General features: G+C 41.9%; 1 protein-coding gene across 1 annotated transcript; it reads right to left on the bottom strand. All coding sequences in view use genetic code 11, as the record gives it.

Annotated features, from left to right (window-relative positions):
* Window positions 1-41: 41 nt before the first annotated feature.
* Window positions 42-27,989, bottom strand: EGR_07932 (Sorting nexin-13; the record flags this gene model as incomplete). Its single annotated transcript, XM_024497181.1, has 29 exons — window positions 42-235; window positions 1,001-1,193; window positions 3,474-3,638; window positions 6,268-6,492; window positions 7,627-7,734; window positions 8,097-8,201; window positions 8,286-8,422; window positions 9,968-10,025; window positions 10,412-10,458; window positions 14,295-14,514; window positions 15,304-15,666; window positions 16,382-16,437; window positions 16,501-16,603; window positions 16,985-17,120; window positions 17,260-17,432; window positions 17,663-17,778; window positions 18,593-18,734; window positions 18,785-18,868; window positions 18,908-18,996; window positions 19,034-19,123; window positions 19,161-19,398; window positions 19,438-19,524; window positions 22,621-22,834; window positions 23,898-24,209; window positions 25,383-25,688; window positions 26,150-26,428; window positions 26,952-27,187; window positions 27,708-27,848; window positions 27,894-27,989. The coding sequence occupies 29 exons, from the start codon at window positions 27,987-27,989 to the stop codon at window positions 42-44; spliced, it is 4,713 nt and encodes a 1,570-aa protein (XP_024348379.1).

Raw genomic sequence — 27,989 nt, 5'->3', positions numbered from 1 at the left:
ACACTAGACAAATAGGGGTGGAGAGGAGTTGGATGCAGAGGTCACGTAGAACGACAGTTGTCCTGGGCGTAGATATCATTCAACTGATCAGCATATTCGGGCAGTAGAAGACGTGTGACGCCTTCAAGGAGACAGTGCACGAGACGCCGATTGAGACAGGGTTGTTGAAGAAGATCAAACACGCGTTGAACACCCTCCCGTGTCGTCTCCACGCCAAGGTACGAGGCCAATTCCTCTGAAGGTGAATAGGGCAACATTTAATGTTTAACGATCGCTTGAGTCATCCATGAGTCAGGATCCGACCCTGATATGCTGTTCTGTTTATATCAGGTCGTGACTTTTAGTTCCAGAACTAACGCCTTCAGTTCTGTACAGAACTGAGGGAGCAGTTTGACAAGGAGAGACAGGATTCCCTTAATCATGCCATAACTTTAACACTGATGTTCCAGTAAAGCTGACCATCCGTAAATTGGCCGAAAAGGACGTGTACTTTAATCTGCAAACCCACGAGTCCCAATTTGACTTGAACACCCCTACAATAAAGCTAATTTCAAACTCTTCTTTAGAAGTAAAGCGGATAATAATTTGGCCGGATTCGCAGTAAAATACACTCGCCTCTATTAATGCTCTAGAGAGGAGGGAGTGGTTTCTACAGCAGGATAGTATCTGCTTCAATGGTAGGATTGGCAGAGATTCAAAATACCATTAGAGGCAGTAAAAAGGAAGAAAAAATTGGAATGAACCAATCAAAAGTGTGCACGAAAACGCCCCTGCTTAAGGCATTCGAACTAACAGCATCCTAGCAGTTAGGTACTTGCAAACTAATGGAATAAAATATAAGGTCAGTTCCAATATAGGCAAAGATGGATTTAAATCAGTGAGGTTCAGCTAACTGACTATCGGGTAGAAGGCGATCCCAAAGCCAATTTTATCACATCGTACACAAATAAAGAAAAACTCTATTGGCCAGTTTTTTCACGAAATTTCACTGAAAACTCACCAGCTACACTACCAAACATAACAGCACGACAGAGGACACGAGTCCTCAGTTTCATGGCCTCATCCCGGATTGGTGGTTCCTCTGTGTCACCATTCCCCGAACGCCCATTCACCTGGGAGCCATTGGGCCAGACGACATCACGAAACATCTCTGCGTAGGTTGCTATTTTCTTCGCACTGATTAGATGTTTCGCCTAAAGCAAAGTGATGCATGAAATCGGGATGAATAAATGGATGCGATTAAAAGGTTTTAGAAGAGTGGATCGATGGGTCGGATCAGAGACAAGTGGATACGAAGGATAATAGACAGATAGGGCTGGAATAAATGCATCCACACCTGGTGGGATTCCAGGGTTGCCTGACAGGGAATGAGACATCGACCTCTGATAAATTTCAACACGATTGTAGATAAATTGAAATGGATCAGATACTTGGAAAAATCAGTAATATACGAAATTCACCAATGGCATCCACATTTCACATAAGTGGTCAATTAAACCCTTCTCCAAGCAAATTCTCGAATGAAAAAAGGACACCGACCGCTTCCCCGATTAATACACAGCGAACAACAATAGTAACAATGAACTAGGTCCTTTCTACCTCCGTTTCTATCATACTTGCATTTTTCCAACAGTCTATTCCCTTTCACATGCCTACTTGGCATGCAATGGTCAAGTGTCAAGAAAAGGTGATGGTTTTTAACTTTGGGAAAATATCATCAAGGGAAGTCAGAGGATGAGGTGACACAGGCTTTCCCATCCCTTTACGGCTACGACTAGCACTTTCTCTCGGCTGTTGGATAGTATGCGTCTTTGAAGTGTGGGAGGGGTTATGACCGGATAATTTGGCGATAACCCACGCCATGATAGATGGTGTAACTGTGCAATGTACTAATCATTCATATATTGCCATAAGCAAGTCGGTCGACACAAAAACCCTTCTTTTGGTAGAAATGAACAGTGTAGCGATAGTTACCGAAACTCCTTGTCACCTGTTGCTTATAAAACCGCAAAACTTGGGTGACACCCATTAGATTATTTTAACTGGCACGGCATTATGCAGGGGTGTGTTAAAAAATATCAGACAGACAGTAAAAAGCACACATTAAGGGGTGTTTGTAAAGCACAGCATAGATAAGAGGACATGCCTTCATTTGTAAGTAAACAAATGCATGCGTTTTCTGGCTACCTACTCCCTATAATCGACACATAAAGTGACAAAAATGACCTTGAAAGTCATTGAGTATGATCCATCTGCATGATCAATCTCAATTGATGGCAAAGCCACTTTCAACTCCACATTTCCGATAATCTTGCAAAGGAGAACTCGACCGCTAGATTTGGGTTAGCGTTGTTGAACAGTGAAAGGGAGGCGTCTGCTGTTGATGACTGAGTGTGTGAAGCCCTAACAACAGGAAGGATTATTGAAGTTGCGTCGAATTTAAACAACTACCAAAGTAGGACTGAATTTAAACAAACCTACGATAAATCATCCAGACTCGTGTGAATCTTAAACTACCTTCAGGAAGTAAATCACACCCCATGTTAGTAGCTAGCCTCGCATGCACCGTGATATCACCAAGTTGACATAAACCTAAGTGGATTGACTGACTAAAGAAAGGGGTTGTTATAGTGAACAGCCGAATTTGGGTACCAAGGAAATATTACCGAAGGTTGAGAAGCTATTGTCAACGAGTCGAGTTTTTGCAGTAAAAGATGACCCAGCTTGAATAAAACGATTTCATTAATGAAAAGCACTAGCAGTGGTTTGTCCATCGCATCAAAATTTGAGGACAATCCAGATAGGTAAGAGTGCTGCATCGGGATGACAAAGGAGCAGAAGGGAGGGGGGAGTGTTAAGATTACACTAATCCTAAAATCAGTGCCATGCCCCATTCTTCTGTACTGATCAAAGGGCAAAGATTGTTTCGGCTGGAGGATGTGCTAACTTATTGAAAGGGTAAATGATAATGTTCCTGACTGAGTGCGTTTTGCTCACCGTTGTCACAGAGATATTCGCCTCTTGTATAACTGCATCACTCGACAGGTAAGGCACCCACCACGGTCCAGATCGTCACTGACGCACAAACGTACGGCTGGCTGCCTTTAAGGCGTCAACACCAGTCAAACCAGTCATTCGCCTTACCACTACCGTGGTGCAGTGTATTGAATCCTCCGGTTTTGCATTTGACGCCTTCATGGATGAGAAAGTCCTTTGCATAAGTTCACGCCGACACGGCTGCTGTTTTCTGTCATCTTGAATAACGAAGTCTTCATTAGACTGAGCTGCGGCTGAGATACTACGAGTACTAATGTGCCCCAGAGCAATAAGTGATGAAATGGTTCCTCTGAAGTCCCGATTTGTCCGGAGCATTTCCCATGCATTAATGTAGAATTAACTCATGGATGATTTTATAGAGAGGTTATTCAATGGTATACTTGATGATAAATTGGAATGCCAATAATTCAACACACCTTTTCAACGATTCGACGATTCATGATGTCCCCAAAGAAGGTCTGCACGATATTGCGCAGGATAGTGAGGGCACCACGACGAAAGAGTTGCGTCTTGCGCTGCAGACTAAACACCTCGTCGACGAGCATGAAGAGTAGGCGGAATGGAATGTTGTCCGAGTCCGTCTAAACATTAAAGTTAAATAAGACAATCAGCATGGAGTCACGGAGAGACTTGTGGCTAAAACACCAGAATTCCACACCTAGTCACAAACTTATTTGAGCCTTTCCAGCGCGTAAAAGACGGCAAAACGCACAATTTAGACACGTATCTATTATCAACAAACAAAAAGACCCGATCAAAGGGGAATGTCACCATCTTGGAGATCGACAGTGGCGATTGAACACCAAATGATAAATTGACAAGTTTACTGAAGATTAATTTGTCAAGAGCGAACTCCAATCATGTTTAAGGTGACTGATCTCGAAATGATCAGTGTACGCCTACGTCTACAGCGAGGGGAGACTTGGAAGAAACTAAGCAAATGAGTACAGGCTTAGTATCGACGGGAAGCAAATCTCACAGAAACGTCAAAAAGGTAAAGCCTATGGATTAATGTGCAAAAGTGAATTTCCTCTCAACCTCATTCCATCTTTCCGCGTCATCAGCGCTCCAGAACTTCATAATACTACAAAATTAACTTGCAAATGTGAGAGTTTGTTCAAGGTTGAAGAGGTCATAACAGCCCTTCTGCTTGAAATCACTGTAGACTCATCCACTCACATTGTGTGCCTACCTTCTAATGACAACTAGCCGATCAACTTAGAGAGAAGCCTTCCTTCAAGTAGTGGTGAAAGCATCCATGCACTTTGTAGAGGGCGAAGAAAATCACGTTTATCTCACCGATCGTAATGGCACATCTACCATCTGAGACAGCATAATGGCAAATCAAACGGAGACTTACTACACGCAGCACCACTGTCAATCAAGACGACAGGCAACAATGGATGCATACAATGATGTAATAAGGAGTGAAGTCCTTCGTCAACGAAGGCGTCAAGTAGGAGGCGATGGATACCTGTTCGTATCTACGGCACAACGGTAGCACGTTCAGCTACTCAGCTGTCGGACAACATTTAAGCGATTTGAATAGTGTCAACTTTTCCAAGACGTCTGTACATCAGTAACGATCCTGATCGCGGTTATTCCCAGCTCTCCTACACAGCAATCATTTATCTCCATGAACATGTCCGATTGGATTACACAAGAGATGAATGTCCCCGTGGCAAAGGTAAACTCAACACAATCATTAACACACTCTGCAGCCGCAACCGCTTTTGCCTTTTGACCAGTAGAGAAGAGCTGAGCGCTGAAGGAGTGTCTGGATAATAATTCTACAATTTCAGCACTGAGATTTCCACGTCAAAACTCCTCTCGAGGTGTTAGGTGCTGTGCGTGCAGCCTCCATTTATGCATGTGCCAAGAGAGTAGCGCATACCTTCTCCGGTATGATCATAATGGAAGCCTAGAACTTGGTGAATGAAAAGATCTTCATGCCCCTTAAAGGTGTAGACGACAAAAATTGCCTCGTAGATAAAGCCTTTCTTTGAGAGTTGAAATATCATATTTGGGAGAGAGGAGGTTTGAAAAGGAGCTATCCCTTTCAGCACACACAAAGCGTATGGTGAATATTTTGGGAATTTTTCGTGCGAGACTTTGTGTAAACATCACAATCAACCATTCATAGAGCGTCAAAAACGAGGACCCAAACCAAAAGACAGCCGCACAGCTTTTAAGGCTTGTATTGGGATCAAAATGCAATCACGATCTCATGATACCAGATTTGGTTCAGACAAGTAAATTAAGTGGGAAAAGTAGTGTCCATTTGTCTTGGTTAAAAATAAACCTTAAGAGAAATCTTTTACGGATATCCTTGACATTTCATAAGCTAGTACTAGGAGGCAATCCTTAGGGTTAAATAGAGCCCTAAACATTAGGAAAGATGTGCTGTTCCCCAAATTTCTACTGGAATGCGACAAGAGCAAAGGTCAACCAAGAAAAATTTAACTTACTACTAACTTGGCCTCCAATGGCATTCAAACACTTAATCCAAATCTCAACCAACAAATGGAAGGTAGCTTTGAAATGGAAAGATTTGCCATTTCGAGTGATGCATCCTAAATCACTCGGGTTACGAAAAATTGTTCTTTTGTGAATGATTTTATTGTTTTCACCGCTAACACAGAGGCATACGTTGCTTTTGCAACTACGTCAAGCAATGCATCCACCAAGATTCAAGTATTGGACGTTTACAGGACAACACCAACCATATTACTCAATTGTCTTACTACGACTGAGCTGCTGAACATCTTACCGATTCACATGACACACCAAAACACGAATGCAAGTTTTTTTACAAAGATATCTCCTTCGGTGCAGGATCAGGAAATATCAAAGTGCTGCTCCGAAACAGATGGCAGTCAACTTCACCACTTCTGACATTTTCTTGCACTTAATAGAAAAATAGTCTATGAACTAGACAGGTTAAGGTATTGGATAAAATTGGTATTATTTGTTAGGCAAAGTGGCAAAAGCGCAATCACCACTTTGAAATTACTTACATGCTACCCCAGAAATAGAAAGTTAAAAAAATCGCAGACGAAGGACTGGGTCTACGGACAAAACAGCCTCTTCCTCTACTTAATGAAGTCTCCTTTTAGCAATGGCCCAAAAACCCGAGATACAGCCGATTCCGAAACTATCCAGAGAAAACCAGAAATGTGAAACCGCGCTTCCAGACTATAAGTTGGTTACCTGGTCAAGAATGAAGAGGTTAGAGGTGTAGGTGTCACTGGAAGTAGAGAAACGCGAATTTGTGCTACTTGTCGCTGCAGTGGTGGTCTGTGCGTTGCCATTGACATCTGATCGATCAGATGGTTGACGTCGACTTATCATCTTCGAAAAGCCATCAAACAGTGAATCTGGTACTGAGATGATCGCAGAACCCATTGCCTTTAATGGGTTCATCAGTGAAGAGACCTAGAGAAGGACAATTCCGTTTGATTGAATGAAGTACATGGACGAAAGGCTTGGGATAGGTTAAGTCCTACTGCCAGGCCACCGTATAGTACTCTCCACGACTCATTCCTTATTTGAAACTCTCACAACGTCAAGTGATGGCCGAACACGTTGGATAAGATTTGAGCCTTTCTACTTCACAAAGCCCACTTAATTAGGCTCCGAAGGTGCCACAAGCGTTTCCCATCACTTTTGTTACAAAGCATCAAATGAAGGCGTGGTAGTAGAACGAGCCGACTACAAATGTTTTAAATGACCAATTGGATTGTGGATGAAGGAGTGTGCGGCAATACTGACATATTACTTCGAAATTGAAGTATCACGAAAAACTCAGCTTACATCTTCATCAATAGCGACAAAAGTAGTGGAAACTGGCAAGCAAACAGACACCGTATACGATGAATTAACAAATGAAAGCAAGCTTTAAAGACTATCACTTTGTTCTCCACCTCTTTCGCGTGAGCCGTGACAACGCGTTGTGCATTCTAGGTCGACCGACTGACCTGTGACGGGAAAAGTTGCTTTTACATATCACCGGTTATCCATTAAACGATCAATTGCCCACTTTCACACTTCCAAAGCGCCATTTAACCCCCAAAGAGCCGTGCCAGATATCTTGTTTCTGAAGGGAAAAGGTGGAATTTGAAGTAAGATTATGTACCTTTGGAGAAGGGATAATAATTTTTACATTTCTGTGTTTGAAGAAAGGTCAGGAAAAATCCCGATGATGAATTTAACAAAAATGTCTACTGGACGCATTCGTTGTAACATTCTCAGAAAAAAATCAACCTTCACACCCCAAATTTTTATTCGCCTAATAGGGCAAAAAAGAATTACAACAGAATGCTAATATCCTCCTCATACAAAAAAATCCGCCGTAACCTTTTCCGCACTCAAACAATTCGCTTTTAACACAAAATTACACGCAACCAATTATCCTAAACTGACAAATGACTCGTGTCACATACATGTGACGCTAATGACAAAGGTGTTGGACAAAAAGACCAGCAGAAAAAATAAATGCAAAATATCAAAAAAGTTTCACCCAAGAAATTTAGTATAAACAAAAAAGAGAAAATAGATTATCATATTTACACCGGGATGAAGAGCCTTCCTTCTTTCCCACTTCTCGGGTTGTAGAAAACTCGTCAGGATGGGGTGTAACTTCGGGTACTTGCCACTGGCATCAATGGAACAGAGAACCTGAAAAGAATTAAACCTATATATCAAAAAGAAGTTAAAAGGATCGGGTGCTCACCCTACTTAAGGCATGAGAAGCATTATTAGTTACTCTTCGGTAGTTTGACGTTTCATTCATGTCAATCCCGTCAACACCTTATTAGCTTCAGACCTCCACACCTAATAACGTCTTCAGAGGGGACGTGGATGCCCAGATTAACTGACCATACAGACCTACTTCAAGCTACCGTGATTCAGTCCACATGGTCATATCTAAAACAGACTAAGATCTGGAAGTAAAGTCGACGGCGATTTATCAACCATCCAAGCGATAATTAAAGGACAAAATTAGGGATTTGTGAAGATGTATTCAGGTGAAGCCTTACTTTTAGATATTCGTCCAACTCCAAACGTCGTTTTTCAATGAATTCCAGACTGATATTGCTGAAGGACTTCTTACTGGGCAACTTCAATGTTGGAATCCTTCCGCACTGCATTACAAAAAATTAACGATAGCAGAAAGGAGCATAAAAAAAGGAATACGGGAATATATCGAGAGTACTTTGTCAGCTCACCTGTTCTATGATGCATGAGTGCAGATCGTCAAACTGACTGTACCGACGATAGGTCCTCCAGACGGATCTACGGCCAGAGACGGAGGATAGATAAGTCACTTCCAAGGTGTAGACAACGTAACCATCACGAACCATTTCTAGAGGCGGACAGAATATTTTTATACAATTTTTGAGAAAGGAGATTCACATGCTTGGGGATGCTTTCAGAAAAACACGAAAGCTACAAATCGTTATAACTCAATGACATATGTCTGACCCCTTTTACAAAGTGTGAGGAATGTGACCTCTTTTACCGGTCCTCTAAAAAAAATCTTTATCAAAATTGGTAGACCGGTTAGAACGGAAGGAGGATATCGTCTGCAGATGATTAAAACTATGGCAACTCGCAACAGAAAAGCAAATGTTTTCATTTTAATCTTTAACGAAGGGATATCTGAATTCCCGCAGTGCTGCGCTTCCAGTAAAAATCCGGGCAACTATCCCTTTAAAGAAAGATTCAGCAACCGCAACTTTTAATCATGGACGCAGGGCCGACGCAATAACAAGTTATGCGATTGCATACACAGGAAGAAACCTTTTAAAGGAGAATAGTGAACACAGTCATTAACAAACATTTGCAACTTTCGTGAGATTGTGCATACTGGGTATCAAAACAGAGGCAAAGCAGGCCGTCCAGGGATGCTCTGATCGTTCAAACAAGCATTATTATACTAAAGCTATCCTCTAGGCAGTAGTTAGAAACTGCGAGAAGTGCACAAATTCAGTAGAGGAGGAGAACCTTGTAGGAAAAGAAAGCTAGCTCCCATTCCTTGATACTGAGTGTTGCCTGAAAGAAACCCCGTAGTCCCGACTTGAACAGCACGACTGTTGAATAACACTTCCAAATGCATATGATGAATGCAAGGATTTAATACAAAGTAAAGAGGACAGAAGTGTCTCTTTTAATTTCACATGGTCTAGGGATAAACCTGGAAAGAATGCCAAAACAAAGATATGTGCGGCTAGGAGGCTGCTTTGAGTGATAAGTGCAAAAAAAACTGATTTCAGCTACACTTACTTTTCTTTTTATGCAATGCATCTAATAGAGAAAAAAGAACCTACATTGTTTGCTAGAGTACACCAATGCTGACCCATCATCCTGATAAATGCTTAACCTTGTTCCGAAAGTCGATGAAATTTAAACTCACTTTCAATTGCTGACAAGTCACAAAGAATGGAAGGTATATAAATGAATGCGAATAAACCAGATTGTGTTAACAGCGGGTAATGCCTGGTTAGATTAACTGATATATTTGGTAGTAATGAATAAACAGAAGGCAGACAAAGCAATGTTAAACTCACTTCTGTTGACAGGTGCAAAATCTAGTGAAAAATGTGGTCAGTTACCAGAGAAAGGGATAGCCACATTTCCTTTCCGTACCTTATCATAGGCACCAAACATATGCCTAATTAAACTAGAATCACGGTTAAAATGTCCCATGCAGCTAATGGGGACTCAAATGGGGATGTTATTTCCCCTAAATTAGGTCTTCTCGGAAGACAGGTCAGCGACCATGCAAAAGTCCATTTGCATCAACCAATCATAGCGCGAATCATCTCCTGCACAAAACTGACCAATGGTATGCGCAAACTCACTTGAAGAGAGAAAAACAGCTTGCTGAGGGGAAAAAGGTCAAACTCACCACCAGAAAGAACATTCACACTGTAGGAGTCCGCATAAAACGATGATGGAGATGATGACTTAAATGGAGGAGAATAAGCAGAGTTATATAACAAAATTTATTTAAATAGAGAACCTTATGTTTATCGCGATTTGAGTTTATTAATCCGCTACCAAAAACCTTCCTTACTTCAAAGGTTAAAAGGACTTAATTTGCACAGGTAACAAATCTTCAATAGCTGCTTGTAAAGTGGTCTAGTACCTGTTAGCACTAGTAGCTTGTTGGCATTCGTAAATAAAAGTAAAAACGTTCGCAACTTTTCTAGAGAAAACAACAATAACAACACTGAAATACTATGAAATGTTACAAAAAATAAAAAAGAGAAAAAGCTTCAGAAGAGAAGCCCCGAAGGTTGCATATCTTTGAAGCGACTAAGTAGACACGACAATTTCAGGATTAACACACCGAATAGAATTGAGACTGGGCGCCCTGAGATGAATTTGACGAGGCGCCTAAAATGAGAAAAAGGGCAATATTTTAGTTGACCCACACACGGGAATTTAGATCAAAATTGACCTGCTACACAGCCACAAACGTGTGTTGGGTAACGTGCAAATAATGTCCAATTTAAAAAAAAGGGATCTCATCGGTAACGAGTGGCCAAAAATGTCCATGCGACTTTCAGTGCAACTGCCTGCAATGATTTCCTGTAACCTGTAGAAAAAGATACTTGTATTATAAAGCGCCCATCAGTACGGTATGTTACGGTACTACCTGCGTATGATCGCGGCACGGTAACATCCTTCATTACACAGGTCTAGTTAAAAGCTCCGTATTGACTTTAAAGCCCCCATGTAAGGTATACGAAGGAGCCCTTCTCACGAAGAATAAGCTATATCAGTCTGAAGGCAGCAGATCTGGTTGACGGTTAAAAGAACTCCATATTCAAAAAGATTGAAGAGTTTGTATAGTTGAATGTGCACTTTGGACAAATATTGCTGTTATAGAGGCTTTGAATAAAAGATCCCCATGTTACCAGCACAAGGAATAAACAGCAAGATACTTCATTTTATTACACAGCTCTCATTTCCCTTTTGAATGTTGCCTTCTACAACACTAAGTGGTAGCCAAACGAGGTGGAAATAACCGCAAGAGGGTAAGGATGAAGCTGGTACGCTCTAGCAAGGTTCACCTTCTGACAAATTGAATTTAAAATAATCAACTGAAAGATGGGAGGCGTTTCAGTTGAGTGGGAATATTTTCCCAGCAAGAAAAAAATATTTATTGGGGAAATGAGCGTTATAGAGCATTAGAAAAGTTCGCATGGTTTCTATAGCGCTTATTGGAATTAATTTGCGCAACATATGGGAAAGGAGCTTAACAGACGTACATCTCAATCTGTGAGTGCGACCCCCTAAAGTAAGCTGTATTGCATTCTCTACTACTTCCCACCTTTGTGACTATATCTATATACTGCGGAGTGGTAATGTAAAGGAACCCGATGGATGTGACTGGGACTTGTCGGCTTCATAAATCCAGCTCAGTTTGGTTCCAAAGCCACCGGTATTTCCTGGCCAATTTGTCATAAGGCAGTTGGATAGGCCGCGGTAGACGGTAAGAGAATTTACCATCTACAGATAATTTGACTGTAATGATGCGTTGCCAGGCGATATTGCATTAGGTTGAGGAAAAGCCTCTGCTCTTGATAATCATAAAAAAATTACACACCTATGGTGGTCCAGCCTGTTTGACAGTAATGCGAGGAAGGACGAAACAATTTGCTTACTCCTACGTCAACCGGCAAGAGAAGGTCATGGAAACTGCTGGAAAAGTGGGTGCCACATGACACGCTTTGACAACAGCTTCAAAGACTCATAACACCACACCGCTGGTAAGACTGACTGACTGGCTTTCACAGGTAGATCTTAATCAAACGAACATATTACCACTAATCGGACAAAGATCTACCAACTACCCATCAAACCACTTTATCAACAGAATATGGCAGCCCTTCCTTGTTTGTGGTAGACTGTAGATGGAATTGTTTAATGGCTTAAGCTTGAGATCTATCCGTGGGTTTCACGGCGCTAAGAGCCGCAAAGAATAGTCACGACAGTCAAGACTGGTGAATTGCATCGCCGCAAAATTTATGTGCTTTAGAATGGGATAGGAGGGATATCCTACCTCATTATATCTCCCCTATTCATCTAGTGACTATTTCTCCAAGTATTGGCACTGAGCTCGCAAGTAGGTGTGCGAAATAGGCAGTTGGAAAACAAGACCAAACTAGAGATGGAGGTAGACAGGGGTGGGTTTTCTGTTTTCTGACAAAGCGGGTTGCATAAAAGTGTAATTTAGGCGCTAGCTTAAGAGCTGAAAATATCTGCAGCCCCAGAAAACGACGCACAGATTTGAAATGAGTTATTAACCGCAGTAGCGTCAAAGCTAATCAAAAAAAAGATATAAATAGGCAGGAATGGAGCCACACTGAGATTCCAGGGCAGCACATAGCAGTTGATAACAAGACGCTTCAGGGCATACGAATCTGGAGTTGGCCCTTTAATGATCACAAATAAGAGCTGAGAGATGAGTAGCGCGTGTGGCATGGGCAGGGGCCCATCAGATCGACATAGAAAAGACTGGAATGTTGTTCCTCTAGACAGCACATTTGCCCATTTTAAGCAGTAGTTTTTGGAATCAAATTGAAGAAAGAAGCAAAAAATACGTGCAAGCATAATCCATCCCAGCAAAAAAGGTCCCCGGATTCTATCACCCTGGATACAACTAGTGTATTTTATTACTTGTCTAGAAGCAGGCCATTACCAGTAAAGTAGGATCACAAAGATGCAGCCTGCATTCACTTCTCCCACTGCCTTCCTTCCACTTGAATACGTTAGTTAAAGATGCTAGTGGAGTTTTGCGGTAGTTGCGTTTGAACTTCTTACAACAACATTCCAGACCTTCTGTATGTTCTGAGGTACCTTAAACACTGAGATGGTTCAAGTGTGTTGAATTAGATCCAACACCATTTCGGGGAAGGCTTACACCGAAATGGATCAGTTAGCCTCAGAATCGAGCGTTTCGGGAAATAAATTGACAGATGCTCATAGTTCAGTTTCTGCTGCAGCAAGGCAAGCAACTGAATGTCAAAGGTGATGAGAAATAGAGAAAATACCTGGGAGAGGCTATTGCAAATCGTGGATATCATTGCAGGTTTCTCCTCTCAAACGTATGCCCTCTTATGAAGAGCGTCCATGAAAGAAATTTGTCCAGCTCTAGTCAATACCTCACAGTTAGTACGCAACAAATGACGGATAAATTTACCAAAAACGACGACTTGCATATTGCTGCTAGCTTTAGATCCTGTATCACTGCAAATGAAGAACCGTCATGCGCTTTTTAATTTTATCCTATTGTTGGTAATATGAAGGACATTCAAATCAGACGGGGACTTATGGGTTTACCAAGGAGGATCACAAACTGCATTCTTTCTTCCACATAGTGTCCTAACATTCCTATCCACTTATTGCAGTGTTCAACAAATGGTTCTAAAACATCGATGCAGAATGATTTGTCCGTACATCCAAAGTATCGTATGAAAGCCAGTGGTAACATTGATGCATCTCTTGGGAACTTTGTCACACCACAACCCATGCATCGATCAATTATTCAAAAGTGGAAGCTTCATGTGATGGTTGAGCATGCACAGGAACGACTGCCGTGAATTGGGAACCACCACGACTGGCCAACCGCCACTGACACGTTGACATCATTCGAGCCATTTAAATGTCATACCTATGGGCTGAGCTGTTGCACTGCTCATCACCGTAGTATACTGTGCTTGAATTCTTCTGTAAATACAAGTAGATATCCATGAGTTCGGGTTCAAAGCCTCATTTGACAAGAAACTTCGTTCCTGACCACACCCTTTTGCAAGTATGCACGCACACATCCAGAGAGAGAGAGATGGAGAGGAAGACAGCCACCGTTGCATGCCAAATGGATTGACGATGTCTAGATAGGATGTGAGCGCGTGCGGCACGAGTAGAAGCAGTACATTCTACTGCACTTGGTAACACCACAACAGAGTACGTTCTTTACAAAGGGCTCATGAATTCAAGTCTCAGATTGATTTGAGCATTGTCATTAAATGATTGATGTTCCGTTGAGATGTTTTTTTTCTGACAAATGCAGAGCTTTACAATCTTTCAAGATTCGGTTTTCACACCGATGACAAGAGATTAAAACAAACCACGCATGGCAATAGCCTGCAAGCCCTTTCGCCTGTTGGTAATAAGCATTCTTCCAGACTAGAACACATTATAATGCCGTCAAGCAGCAAACTCACTAAACACTGCAGAAGAAGCTGCGCGACTTAGTATCGGAGACGATGACGAAGAGATAGACGATGAGCAAGTGGTATCTGGAACTTCCTCACCGTTGTTCGCTGCAAAACGTCTTGGTGACTCTGTGAGGTCGGAGACTTCCAATTCTTCCACTGCGCGGGCATAGAAGGGACTCTTTTTGAAAGCTCCAAAGCATTGTTCCGAGGAAAGCAGACGTATTAACTAATGATAAAGAGAAGAAAAATGGAGTAATCAAAAGGGGAAACAATGCTTTTGGTGTTCAAATTAAACCGAGGCTTTTCAGTTTATGCATATGAACACATAGACAGCTAAACACTATTGAAGAGGAAAAGAAATAAAAAAAACTGCTCCCCAATAACATTGTAAATTCCGCATTTCATTAGATGATTTTGCTTTGATGTAAATGCTTCCGTAAAAAGTAATTGATGTGGCAAAAATGTGTTGTTATGAAGGAAATTGCTCCCCAAAAAAGGCGTCAGATCTGAGCCCACTTGACTTTATCTCTCTCTATTTATATCTAGAGAAGGCTCCACACAATGCGTTTCGGAGCTTGAACACCTCAAAGGTGACCGCGCATCTCTGGGGCAGTGAAAACCGCAAAAGCGGGATCCACATTCTGTCGAAGCTTAGAGTACGTAGTTGATAATTAACCCCCTGCAAATGTGTAAGGCAGACAAATCTTGCTGTGGAAACAATGGACAGCGTCGAAAAAATAACATGTGGTGGGTGCCAAGACAGCTTTTTGATGATAAGGGTGGCAGTTTGGGATAGACTATCTTAGAATGCTTCAGGCATCCCGACAAATGTTTCTATGCCTGAGCAGTTTTAAATTGTGACGTGTAATTTAGCAAAGGATTAAGCAGAACTTGAAGTGTCTCGAAATGTGTTTTTTCCTCTTCTTTTCTTTAAAAAATGAGCAAGGCCCCAGGATGTATTGAAAGCTTATTGTAAAAATAGAGTGGTCCAGAAGTAATTAAGACTGTAATCTACCTCTTCTTCAACATCCACAAACACGGTGGGATCAATTGATTCCAGAGGCGTGGTCAGACTCCGTAAACATTGTTGAACCGTCGCCTCAGGAACCTGGGGCAGGATTTTCATCACCAAGTTGCACATTGAAACTCCGAAAGCACGAATCCCCTCCATTGTCTCACGATCCTGGGCTGACATCACGTGCTGCTCCACCTCTAGCCTTTCCACTTGTTCCGTGCTCTCGTTCCATCCTAAAGCATTGCCAAATTCATCTCCTTCATCTGAAATAACATTGGAGACCGTGGTACTAGGAGCGGTGGTGGCGTCGGTGGTTGAAGAAGTGATGGAACTCATCAACTCCTCCGAGTTTACGCGGTAGGCCTAGGTGAAAAGAGACCATTCTAGTGAATAAAAAATGACTAGGCTTTAAGTGGACAGTCCACTCTTATCAAATCCCAACAAAAAACAAAGAACATGTCATTCATATTGTATTAGGTGGCAGACTTGCTGAGTAAGTCGGGAGTTCCACGACCGAAAATCATACTAATGTCCTCAAAACTTTTTTCCTGCAATACCTCAGTATTAGCTCAGCAGTCTGCATCGAAACAGCAGGGTAGGTTATCAAGACGTAGATTGAAGGAAGTCATGTGCGATTCGGTAAGACCTTGCCCTTCCTTGTACAGGAGTGGGTGAACAGACATATTTACTATCAGAGTTAAAGAGGAGAGTCAATCGTCAATTTGTTCACGGGACAATTTAGTGCAACCACCCACCATATTTGTGGCAGTGAGTTCAATTTTTAAAAAATGGTGGCACATATGAGGCTGGTAGCGAACATGTTAAATGAGAGGTAATAATATGAGGTAATACTTCTGATACAGTCAAAAAAATGCATTTGGTAGAATTCCTTGAAACATTTGTCTCCCAAAAGAAAATAAGTCTTGTATTTGACCCAAATTTAAAGCAATTTGCAATACAGAAATTTGTACGAAAACAAACAAATCTGCGATTGAATGACGCACCCCAATGCAACGGCACAAATATGTCACTCGAAAAATCCGATGGGAGGTAAAATTTTAAAGAAAAAAAAACTCACGACACAATTCAAGTAGAGGCTGAGCAACGATTGTTCATTGATTGAAGTGAGGAACTCTAGTGGAAGGAGACGTATTGGTTAGCCAATGAGACAAAAGGAGGGAAGGGATAAGAACTTACCAAGGAAATTTGACACGGCTATGTTATTTGCCATCACATCATCAAAGGTGAAATCAACCATAGTATGGGATAGGACGTCCGCTCCCGATGCCATTGCGTCCATCTGGATAGAAACAAAAAAGGACGGAAAATGCAACGTCTATATGAGAGAGAGGTAAGTGGAAATGCGCGCCGAAAGTAGCTGAATCATGGTGATGTCGAATTTATTGTTTTTTTTCTGCATAAAAAAATGGAATAAATGAATTAGGCTAGTCTCAGCGACAGGACTGTTATCAATTACGAAAGCGTGTGCATTTGGTGAGGTGTTGAGTAGCGCGTTAGGATGGAGGACAACTGGCTCACCTTCTGTTGTTGCCTCCTGGATGCCTGAAGGAATGTTTCATTAAAAAATAAATTTGCACCAAAACGAACCAGCAGACTTACAGATACTTTTCAATGTAACTTAGATGGCAGAAGAGGGCAAAGGAAAGAAAAAAAAACTCACGAGATGTCCTGGCATTCGAGAGGGTCCGCGCTTGATTTCAGTGATTTGGGAATCGCAAATATTCTCGAGGAAATTCAGACTGTTCAACTGTGCTTTTACCATCGCGTCTATGGGCATAAAGAAGAGACAAAAGGGGCTGCAGTGATAGAGCATTAATTGCCTTAGCTGTACAAGAGACACTCTGGCTGTGTTGGAGCCTTTAATTTTACCAAGCAATAAATTTTGAGCCCAGGGAATGTATTTATCCAGTCCGCATAGTGCACCTTCATGCGTACACAAGTAGCTCAGCTTTTTTTCGATGCCTGTAGAGCAGCTTCGGTTCAAAAAAGTTTATAAGTACACCCGCATGGATTGTGGTCACCATAGCCTCAGGCGAGTCGCTCTCGCACAAATTTGTTGCACGATAGACTGTGTCGCCCAGGTGCTCCGCACAGAATGACTGCTGGGGCTGTGGGATGGAAAGTACCATCGCCACAACCGTCACGACTGGGATTTCCACTGACCGTCTTTAAAAGATTGGCACTATTCAAAACATTCTGATGTCTTGCTAAGGCATCGTGCCGTATTGCTGCGTGCTGTACTTGTGGTCTTCCGCATACACAAGTGGACAGCTGTAGGTTTAAGCTTGACGTCCTCTTTGGCAGGGAACTTCATTCAAGACCCCACGCTGCTGATTACCGACACACGCACACAATTGCGACCACGGCCACTGTTACCTTCCGCCTGGAATAACGATGTCTGGATGGGAATGAACTCCGTGTGACATGAGTTACGGTCATTAGGAGTAGTACTGCCTAAGAGACAAAGCTCTCCACCTCAGTTTGGCTCAGACACCTCTCACACACCTCTTTATCTCTTGCAAGAACCACTAGTAAACCTATCTTGATTTCTCCAGTTAAACATCACGGCAGAATGGAACAATAGGAGATAGCCTTTCTGAGAACGGCATTAACATCCAAAGATTTCAAACATGCGAGTCTTAGTAACAGATAGACTAAACGTTGAGATTCGCTTAATGAACAGACCGGATAATCGTGTGAAAATTCTACCCTTACACGATAGCATAGCACAAGATCCATGAGGAACTTTGTGCCTTAAAAGGCGACGTGACATACTGTTTCAACCTGATCCTTCGCATTACCAGGTGGTCTTTACTACCTCTTCTTCGCATTTAGCCATCACTATGCCAAAAAGGCACACAAAGTAGAATTAACAGTTGAAAAGTGAAAGCGAGATAGGAACGTAGGCGATAAGGGTCCAAATTCTTTTACCAATTTCTAGTGATAAAGTTTTGCTTGAAAGCTGAAGTCGTAGCAAATGTCTGATCAAAAAGATTTGAAAGAGTGATCAAAAGAAGATCCAAAAAGACGACCAGAGCACAACAGTGCCATGAAGTACAATAATGCTTGCAAAGCTATTCTCATAGCATCCATGTCACTCATCTTTCAGTACTTTTAAACGTGAATAGAAAAGCCTACTTCCTGGTCCCAACACCTTATACTACCTAGCTTGTACTGAGACAATAAATAGTTTTGCGGGACCAATGCTTGCTAGCACAAGTTCAACCTTAATTCGTATGCAACAACTTTTGCAACAACTTTAACATACCATCATCACCACCAGAATCGCGACCACGTAACTTGGCAGCAAATATCTCAATACGTTCCTTCACCGTCTGCAACTCATCTTCTCGTGTTGACATCCGCAAGGATTGGATAAAGTAGGGACTAGCAAATGCGGATTCGTTGCACTAAAGGTGACAGAATCATTCACCCTTAAACCAATATGTAAATCACTCACCAGTTTGATAATGGATTGATTTACAAAGTCCGAATCAGCAAGAATGTTCACAGCTGGCAGTAGAACACCGTTTACAAGTATTTCCTACAAAGCGGCGAGTCTGATAGGAGAGAACCGAATTACCTTGATTAGGTAGCGCACCGCTACTATTCGATAGTCATCTTCCGGCATAATCGCGAAAAGAAACACATCTGTAACTCTTCGAAGGTGATCTAAGGCCCGAGAATGCTGTAAAAACTGAACACTTACTCAGTTCCTTCGCCCTTGAAGTACAAATATCCTCACGACAGATTGGTTTTTCCATCTCATATTCTTCGTCGAAGAAGAGCTTGAGCGGATCTAGGAGGAGATCAGGGAAAGGCAAGGATTGACGGACCTTCAGCATTAGAGAGCGATCGCCTTTCCAGAGATCTCCGATGAATACGAAGATGCTCGATAACCATATTAGGGATACCTTCAATCATGAAAGGGACCCAGTCGATACGTTGAGCGCGTTTCGCTACCTCACCTGCCAATTGCGCCATAGCCGCGTGCAACTGACCTGGAAATTCCGATTCGCTTGTCAATTGAGCATACCAGCATCGTACATAGTCATCAATTATGTATTCTAAAATCTGGAGACCAACATTGTGTAACGGTATCAGTCTACCTACTTGGTTCAGCACAACGTCTAGCTCGTGGCAACCGGAAATGGCATAATTGTACTTGGCACGCGAATGTAGCGGTCGAAAATCCTCAACCTAGTAGCGTGAAAAGTTTAACTATGAAACAAATTACTTCCACCAGACCTCGTGAAACGGGGACTTTTTGTTTAAGCGATACCCAATGCGTATCCGGCAGAAAAAGGAGGAATCTAAGGATGACTGATCAGGCAAAAATGATAAGCATACCCAGCAGCAAATGAAAGAAAACCACAAATAACGTAGATAAAAACGCCAACACCATAAGCGAGAAGCGAGCCGAAGAGTGCTAGGACAGCCAAATTTCTCACTGTAGGCATTTCATCTACAAAAAACGCGTACGCGACCAATAGTGATAACGAGTTGCCTCAACACTCATGCAAAGTGTCCTTTACGCCACCACAGACGCATCATATTTTTACGAAAAAGTCCCTGAGAATGCCGAAACAATATAATTAAACACTCGTACTAGATGACACGATTTTAGCGTAGCAAAAAAGGTGTTTACTTACATACCCCCGATGAAATAAAATATGACCGAGACCTCATATAGGTAAGGCCAACTATTTTACATGCCAAATTAACGGCGAAAACGGAAGTGTACACTCCAAAGGCAGCAATATTAAGTCCATTCCACAACAGTCAGATAGGTAATGCACTCGCACAGAAGTGCCCCATGGTGCCTATGACTTAATAAACATAAAACACACCAAAAATCAAACCAATAGGGTGTGCAAAATCCGCTGTTAATAAAGCATGCGCCCACCTATTCCTACCACGTATCTTCCAACATTAACGGTCAACACACGAAAACGAAACGCGCTCCTAGGGCATTTGACCTTGAGCTCTAGTCAATGCTTCGGCTTTTGAAACAAATCAATATTATTTTAGAAAAAAACACTTGTAATGTATGTTAGATTAAATGGGAAATATAGGTATTCATTTTTAGGCTTTGCTTTTTTAGGGCGGTTTGGCTCTGGAATGCTCGCAGGTCGACTTTTTGATTCGACTTGGTAGGTATTGAGGGAGAATGTCCTAGTTGCCATTTCTGAATCACTAATTTAAACCAACAATGCATTCGATAAAAAGGAACCATTTTTAATGTTTCAATCTTCTAACCCTAATTTATGCGCTCCTTTATAGAGAGGAATTCTTAGAGGAATATGACCTCCAGTGCCTAAAGTTTAAAAATAATTAGTCTTATTAAGTGGTACCAATTTTTAATGCAATAAAATAACCTTGTCTATGCGGTCACAAGGTTGCAAAACTCTCTTATCTTCCCTGAAACCATAAAAGGGCACAATGCTCGGACAGATTATGCGCATTCGACATACAGTAGGGCTGGGTCTACTAGCATGGTCCAGAAGCCCTTTTGCTACGACAGAGAGGTAAACAACCATCCAACCTCTCCTGCTTTAAGTACAGTTGTTAACACTCCTCTTAGTTAACTTTCCACGAACCAGCTGTGCCAGTCATCGAATTGCTATGCAACTGAGGGTATACTTAACTGCAACATCACTGATCATTCTTGGCAATTTTTGACAGATCTGAAGTTTTGCCCTGTATGGGCACTACAAACGATGCCAGCGAATTGTACCGGTCATCATGGGTTTTCTAGCTAGTGTCCGGAATGCTGGCTTAAACGCAGAGTCAATTGACAAAAGACGGAATCTAACATAATCCCGTGGCGGTAGAGTTCTGCACTTATTTCTACTTATAACTTTTTACACTTCAATGTCACCCAAACATGCTTATCTGGGTTTCATCTAGTTAGAAAAGATGTGGAGCTGTTATTGCAAGTTCACATAACTGGTTTTTTTCATGCAGGCACAGTAGATGGCTCTGCGGCAGAACCAAAGACAGACGTTACTTTCAACCCCTTTGTTAGGGACCGCCACTGATTTTCCCATCCACAGCATGTGCCTTTCTTCCATCCTCTAAGTTTTATCACCCATTAGTTAAACTTGGGACAGATGTCCTTTATGACCGGATTTGCTTTCTGCTCCCACCAATATAGTGCCCCAAGACTTCTCTGAAGACGGAAGAAGACTTAATATTTGGGTAGAAGGGACTGAAGCTACTAGCATGGCCTGGAGGCTAGATTACCCGGCGAAGAGACAATACGAGCGCCTAAGTGACCCCCTTACTAAGACCGACAGTTAAACAAACACTTAAAGTATAGCAGTTAATCCAATCTTCTAGAGTACCACCTAACATTGTACACAAAATAAGAATACATTGCGTCGGATTATGTGAAAGCTTGGGGCTTATCTTTACCACTGTGATCAACAATTTACGAAGCTTTGCCGCAAAAAATAAATAATGGTAGTAAGATATTCATTTCTCTCATCGTATGTTTAAATAAATGCGCCACCATTCCATATCCGCTTATTTAAAGACATCGATGTGCTTTTACCTCTGCATTTCAGCTTACGTCTTAATAATCCACAACTACTCGTGACACCTTTGTGGTCACCATTTACGTCAACCTAAAATGTCTGATGTGAAAACACTATGGCTCTATTCACTGAAAGGTTAGTCTGTTACATTAAAATTGGCATGAGCTAGCACTTTCACTACAGATGTAAGTTACCAGCGATAAAGGAGAGAGAGAGTGGGGGGGCAAGGTAGAGAAACGAAGACGGGAGACTCAAAATAAGAATCAAGGAGGGAAATGATGGCTGCAACACCATCAGTTTGTATATAAAGGCATAAATTATTTTTCGTAGATAAATACTTTGAATCATCATGCTACACAGGATGGAGAGTAGCATAACTCCATCTCTGAAGGTCATCTCTAGTAGCAACGAGTTGTTATTCGAGAGAATTGGGAATAAGGAAGTGTGCACTATTGCACAAAATAGGCGTTTAGTAAGTAATTATAAGTATCGTCACATATGACAGTTATAGTAAGGCACGATGTCTCCTGCCAGCAACATTCACACCTAGTTATTTGAAGTTCTAAGGATGCTGCCACTAAAAATCCACGTCCAGGTCCCCTTCGCTAAGGGAGGAATTCGAACTCTGCAGCTCTGGTAGATCGCCTTTGAAATAAGTTGAGGGAGGGGGTGAACTAAAATACACACGGATTAATTAGAAAAGTACTCTTCATTCAAGCAGAGAGGCTTCCTCTTCTTCTGCTTTACTCAGAAGGACCTTTTTGCCCCTAATAAGGTGGGGCTGAGTACTCAAAACCAAATCAACAGATTCGGCATTCTTAAACAACACCCAGGACCCTGTGTCAGTGGCGCTGACATAGTCAATCGCTCCATAGTTAATGAAGTAGTTTCGTAGGGCTGTGTACGTTGTACCCTCATCTAGTCCTCGGATAATCAACTTCCGTGCGTTGGAATTGGCAACACCAGAGTCGCTACAAAGTAGAGAAATTGTGATCATAGATCTCATGCCAAAATAACTGTCAAACGTAACGGCGTGCAAAATTTTCCGTTTTTACACCTTCAAGTTTAAGTAGGAGTGAGGCTTAATCTCGCACAGTCGAGATTACGTGGTTTAGCAGTGCAAATGAGGAACAGGGACTTTAACTATTTACGTTTTAACTGTTCCGCCGCAGTAGAGGAGCTAGAGGGTTGGAGTGGAGTTGTTCCACGCATAATGTGCATGAGTTTCTGAAAAGTTCACTAGGCAAACCAGGTCTCTAAAAAAAGAGCTATGGTGGAAGGAGCTTTACACCCGCTGAATGGGAAAGTACCGACTACCATATCAGTGGTCATGGGGTCTATTTACGTTGACCACGCCTTTTTTCTTGAGGTGCCTTCTTTTTAACGTTCTTTAGAGGGTAAAATCTGATGCTGAATCGGTGATCGGGCAGTAGAATGTGCCCCACAGGGACGTGTTCGACTGTCCTGAAGCGTCAAAGCAAGATTACGTCTAAAGGCCTTGAGCTCCAGAAGATTAAATAAAGCATTTTATGATTTTAAAGTACCAAAGAGGAGTACCATAACTGCAAATACTCCTGCCAAAGGCTAATGGCACAAGAAATGCGCTTTATGTAAGGCACTGTACATTACAGCGTACTGTAGGGTAGTGGAGACACCATAACAGAAAACACGACGGTTGAACTCTACCATAATCAAATAGAACAATCACTACCGCTTGACCTGGAACCTCTCTTGTCCTCATGTTCTTCTTTTCACTCCTTCGATATAGGCGGATTCAATTCATTAGTTCATGGTGGTGTCCGCTGATGTAAGGCAAAATTACTGTGAGTAGCGAAATGACCTTGACATGACTGCTGAATTCAAAGCTCCCTTCCACCTCTTGTAAATATGTAGAATGGGTGCTCTACTTTCAAGTGGGTTTGCAGCATTGCAGTATGGAATGCTGAGTCACCAGAATCAGAACAGAAGCAGACCATCCCATTCTCTTCCCCAACAGAATGATGACAAAACACGAACGTATAACGAATTACTTACAGAGTTTTCAGTTTGGTCGCCCTATTGGGTATGAAGGGTAGCAGTTCTACCTTTTTATTGTCGATAAGGTGCCAATGAGTAGCGATGGCCGATTCTGCTGTCTCGGGGTGTGCGAACACCACTATGGCGAAGCCTCTTGTGGGAGGAAGAGTGACCTTCTGTACAGGACCCAGCTTCGATAATGCTGACTTCAACGAGTCCACTGTCGTTTCCCATGAAATACCACCTACAAAAACTGTTGTTTGCTTCTCTGGAGGTAGCACAGGTGTAGGTGTGATCTGCCTCATCAATTGAGGACTAGAAGTAACTCGTCTGTAAGGGATGCAAAAAATCACCTGCAATTAGTCATATGCCACAGCGAGCAATAGAAAGTAAAATACAACAAGCCACCTTTTATTTTTCTTTGGCAGATACATCTCTGTTCCAAACTCACACATGAGCAGCATAAGTGACGTATGCTTACCTCTTATTTTGTCCTACAGCCTTCTACCCATGCCTCTAGCCAGTCAGCCATTTCGGAAGTCAACTCTTACTTGGGTAGGCAATTAAGCTACGTTTTTACCAGTAAAGATGCCATAAACCGTCTGAAATGACTAGAAATGCTACAGATAAAATGAAAACAATGAGTGCAATAACTAGTTTTTTTTTAAACTGAGCTTTTGGTAGGTTAACAAGGTGAATAGGTCGTGATGGAGGTGTGCAGAAGGTAAATAAATACGCATAAAGTAGACAAATAGTCAAACGTCCATTGGAGGAGAAAACGCAAGACAGTGACCTCGACATGCATTTAAGGTAGACAAGGACTGGCGATTTGAGGTCTACCATTTCATGTTCTGTTTACTACTTTTTACTGTCGACACACCCGTTGTGCACCGTCACATTCCACACATTGCTAGCCAACATTACACCCACCAATGGATGTGCTTGTGTGAACGCAGTCTCGTGTCGGCATAGCTGTGCATTCCGAACTACCATTTACATACTGTCAACAGCAGACTTCAAGCTCCATTTGTCCAGCAATGATGGCACAAAAAGCCTCTCAACAGTAAGGCATTTCATTGGTCTGAATGGTTTCAACCTTTGACAAACATTTAATCGTACCTCTGAGTCACCAATGGTTCCACTTCTAGTGATGGTGGCGGTTTGCAGCCCATAGCCTCTGCCAGCTTTTCTAACTTCGAAAATTTGACTAATAAGAGAACGCCTGACCAGTGCATAACCGCTGGCTGAATTACACGCGACATTAATCTCGCCGTGGTCGCAATCAACGTCGCCATCTATGGATATTTTCCAATTCGACACCATGGCGGATCGCAGGAACCATGACAGTGGTGAACCAGAGCAAAATTGAACTGAACTAAACCCCACTGCTTCATAATAAAATATGATTCGTGTTAAAACTCTTTTAATTCGACCTATTTTAGTGGTAAATGGCCGATCAGTTAGAAATGGAACTGCGTAGAGTTGCAAGTGAAGAAGACTTACGCTAGAGCATCACGCGTCTTCTTATCAGGTACATAGGGTAGCATTTCCACCCTCTTACCATCCACAGTGTACCAACGCGTTGAAATGGCCAATTTAGCCGTCTCAGGTTCTTTAAACACCACAATGGCGAAGCCTTGTTGAGGAACCATTTCGATCTTCTCAATCGGACCCAACCGTGATAGTGCGGACCGCACTGTGGCTATCGTCGATTCGGTCGAAATACCACCGATGAAGACCTTTTGTGCCTCCCATGGGTGTGTAGATGGAGACTCCTTTTTGTAGGGTTGCGGCTCCAAGACAGGTAAACTGAAAGGTGGAAGAATACACAATCACCTACGTAGTAGTTACTTTTTCATTCAATGAAAATATACGAGGTGGTCGGGCAAAGCCGACAAACTAATAGTTGAGTAGTGGAATTCTTTAAATAAACATTCTGCCTATTTTAGCCACCTTTTTAGATTGAAAGGTTTATTTAATGATGCAGAGTTTCCCTTCAAAATTGTTATTTTCGTAGCATTTAAACAAAGCAGGTAAACATTAGAAGGCTTAGAGTGGGCCAAGATTCTAGCTTACACTGGAGCCCTCCAAGCCACAATTCCATGCCTTAGAAGTGGGACAGAATTGTGCCTTGCGGCAACGTCTGTCACATTTTCGTTTTCGTCAAGAAGTGGTCTAATTACTTTTGCATAACCCTACAAAAGCCCACACCCCATTTGCATGTTCTACCGATGCTTCATGGAAAAATTGAGGCGTGATATTAAACATACCTTTTTTTGGGAATATACTCCTCCACTGTAACCCTTCTACCGCAGATAAAATGTTCGGGTTGAGAGATGGCCTTGCGCACAGACTCCTCACTTTCAAATGTAACAGAGCCGAATAATTTGTAGGGTGATATGTAGGCGTGCTCCACAGTTCCATAGTGCGAAAAGTATTTCCTCAACTCCATACAATTAGTCTTTGGCAGGATACCCCCAACAAAGATTTGTTTACAAGTGGATGCATTGCTGGTGGAGCTGTCATCTTTTGAAGACTCGTCTTGACGACTGGATGAAGAGCAAAAAGTGAAGCTACTTTTGGTTTACTTATGCATACACACTGCTAACTAATTGAAGCAGCAACAAAAAGATTACTCACGCAAAAAGGAACAAAGAAAAATGCTAACTTTACCTGTTTTTATTGTCATTCTGCTCCTGTCCTGTCACGTCGATCAATGACAAGGTCTCAAGTAATCCAGGTAACTAGATACATCAGCGAAATCAAATGTTTTAACACTGGCGAATAGTAGTAGTAAAGAAGGAGAATGCATTAATAAATATTGTAAAGTATGCACGTACAGAGGAATCGACACGTAAATTACTTCTCTCTATAAATGTATTCATCTTTTGTTGGATATAAACTGCATGAACACTTGCTTTTGTTAGCTTTGTCTTCATGTGCAAAAGAGAATTCAGTAACTGAAAAAAGAAATTAGGCATCAGTAAGTAGAATAGCATGTTTACCATCTTAGGAATAAGCTGATTTTGACATGCATATTTCCCAATACATTCTCTTGTTTTAATGACGGACTCTTTTAAGGTCGCTAATTCATTTTGACGCTCAGCAATAAGGGCGTTTAAATTTGCAGTACTGCGATCCACCGACTTGCTGCAGGCGTCTTTAAGTTCCATTGTCGCCTGTTTAATGAAATCATCCAGACGAGACATTTGGGAGTGGAACATAGCCTTCAGTGAATCGCGCATGTTCTTTAGATCGCTCTTTGCTTTTAACAAAGCATGGGTTGATTTGGATACTGAGGTAACTACCTGAAAGTTGAAAGAATAAGAATGTCCAATCTTTAAGGCATTCTACTGCATGACTTGCGACTTCTTTAAGCAACGCCTCTCCCTATAATAGCCATCGGCAAAAGTTAGTGGGTAGATGGATGTCTCGATGAGTTTTCCTCTTTGTTTAACTGCTTCACATCGGCAAGGCAATTTAAAGTACTCCAATCGCATGGGCAGCAATGCACAGACAATACAATTTAACTTAGCTATTTCAATAAAATACAAGGCTAGAATTTGGTCGGTAAGAAGAACCTAAATCAAAATTTTTCTCTGCTTTCACTCATTTGCAAAAGTGTAACTAAACTAGACAACCCTCCTTTACCTGAAGAAATGCACAGCATCTGGTGGGAGTTCTTGATCACTCTTACGCATTCGTCTTATATTTGTCAGCTTATTAGCCATTTCAGGTGTTTTTGAAAAATAAAGAATGTTGGAGAAGCTATCGGTTGTTTTCAAACCAAATTCTGGTGCTATTTAGTGATTAAAGTTAACATCAAACCTGACTCCAGGGTTGGGATGCAGGAAGGTTGCAGAACATGCAGAATGGTGACCACTCCTCTCCCAGTATTGAGATGGGTGGAGTAAAAATGAACAATTGGCATATTTGGATAAGGGACAGGGTGCAAGGAATAAGAACCACCTAAATGAAGGAAGCAAACTCAATGCCTGCAGTGGGCTGCATCACGCTACTACTTCCACCGCTTGAGTGTACGTCCGCCGAGTCTGTTGATGACTCGGCTGCAGCTAGACAGTCATTGATCACTCGCCTGTCTTCAATCAT

Source organism: Echinococcus granulosus, assembly GCF_000524195.1.
Source record: "Echinococcus granulosus chromosome Unknown EG_S00091, whole genome shotgun sequence".
NCBI lineage: Eukaryota > Metazoa > Platyhelminthes > Cestoda > Cyclophyllidea > Taeniidae > Echinococcus > Echinococcus granulosus.
This window is presented reverse-complemented; position numbering and strand designations above follow the sequence as displayed.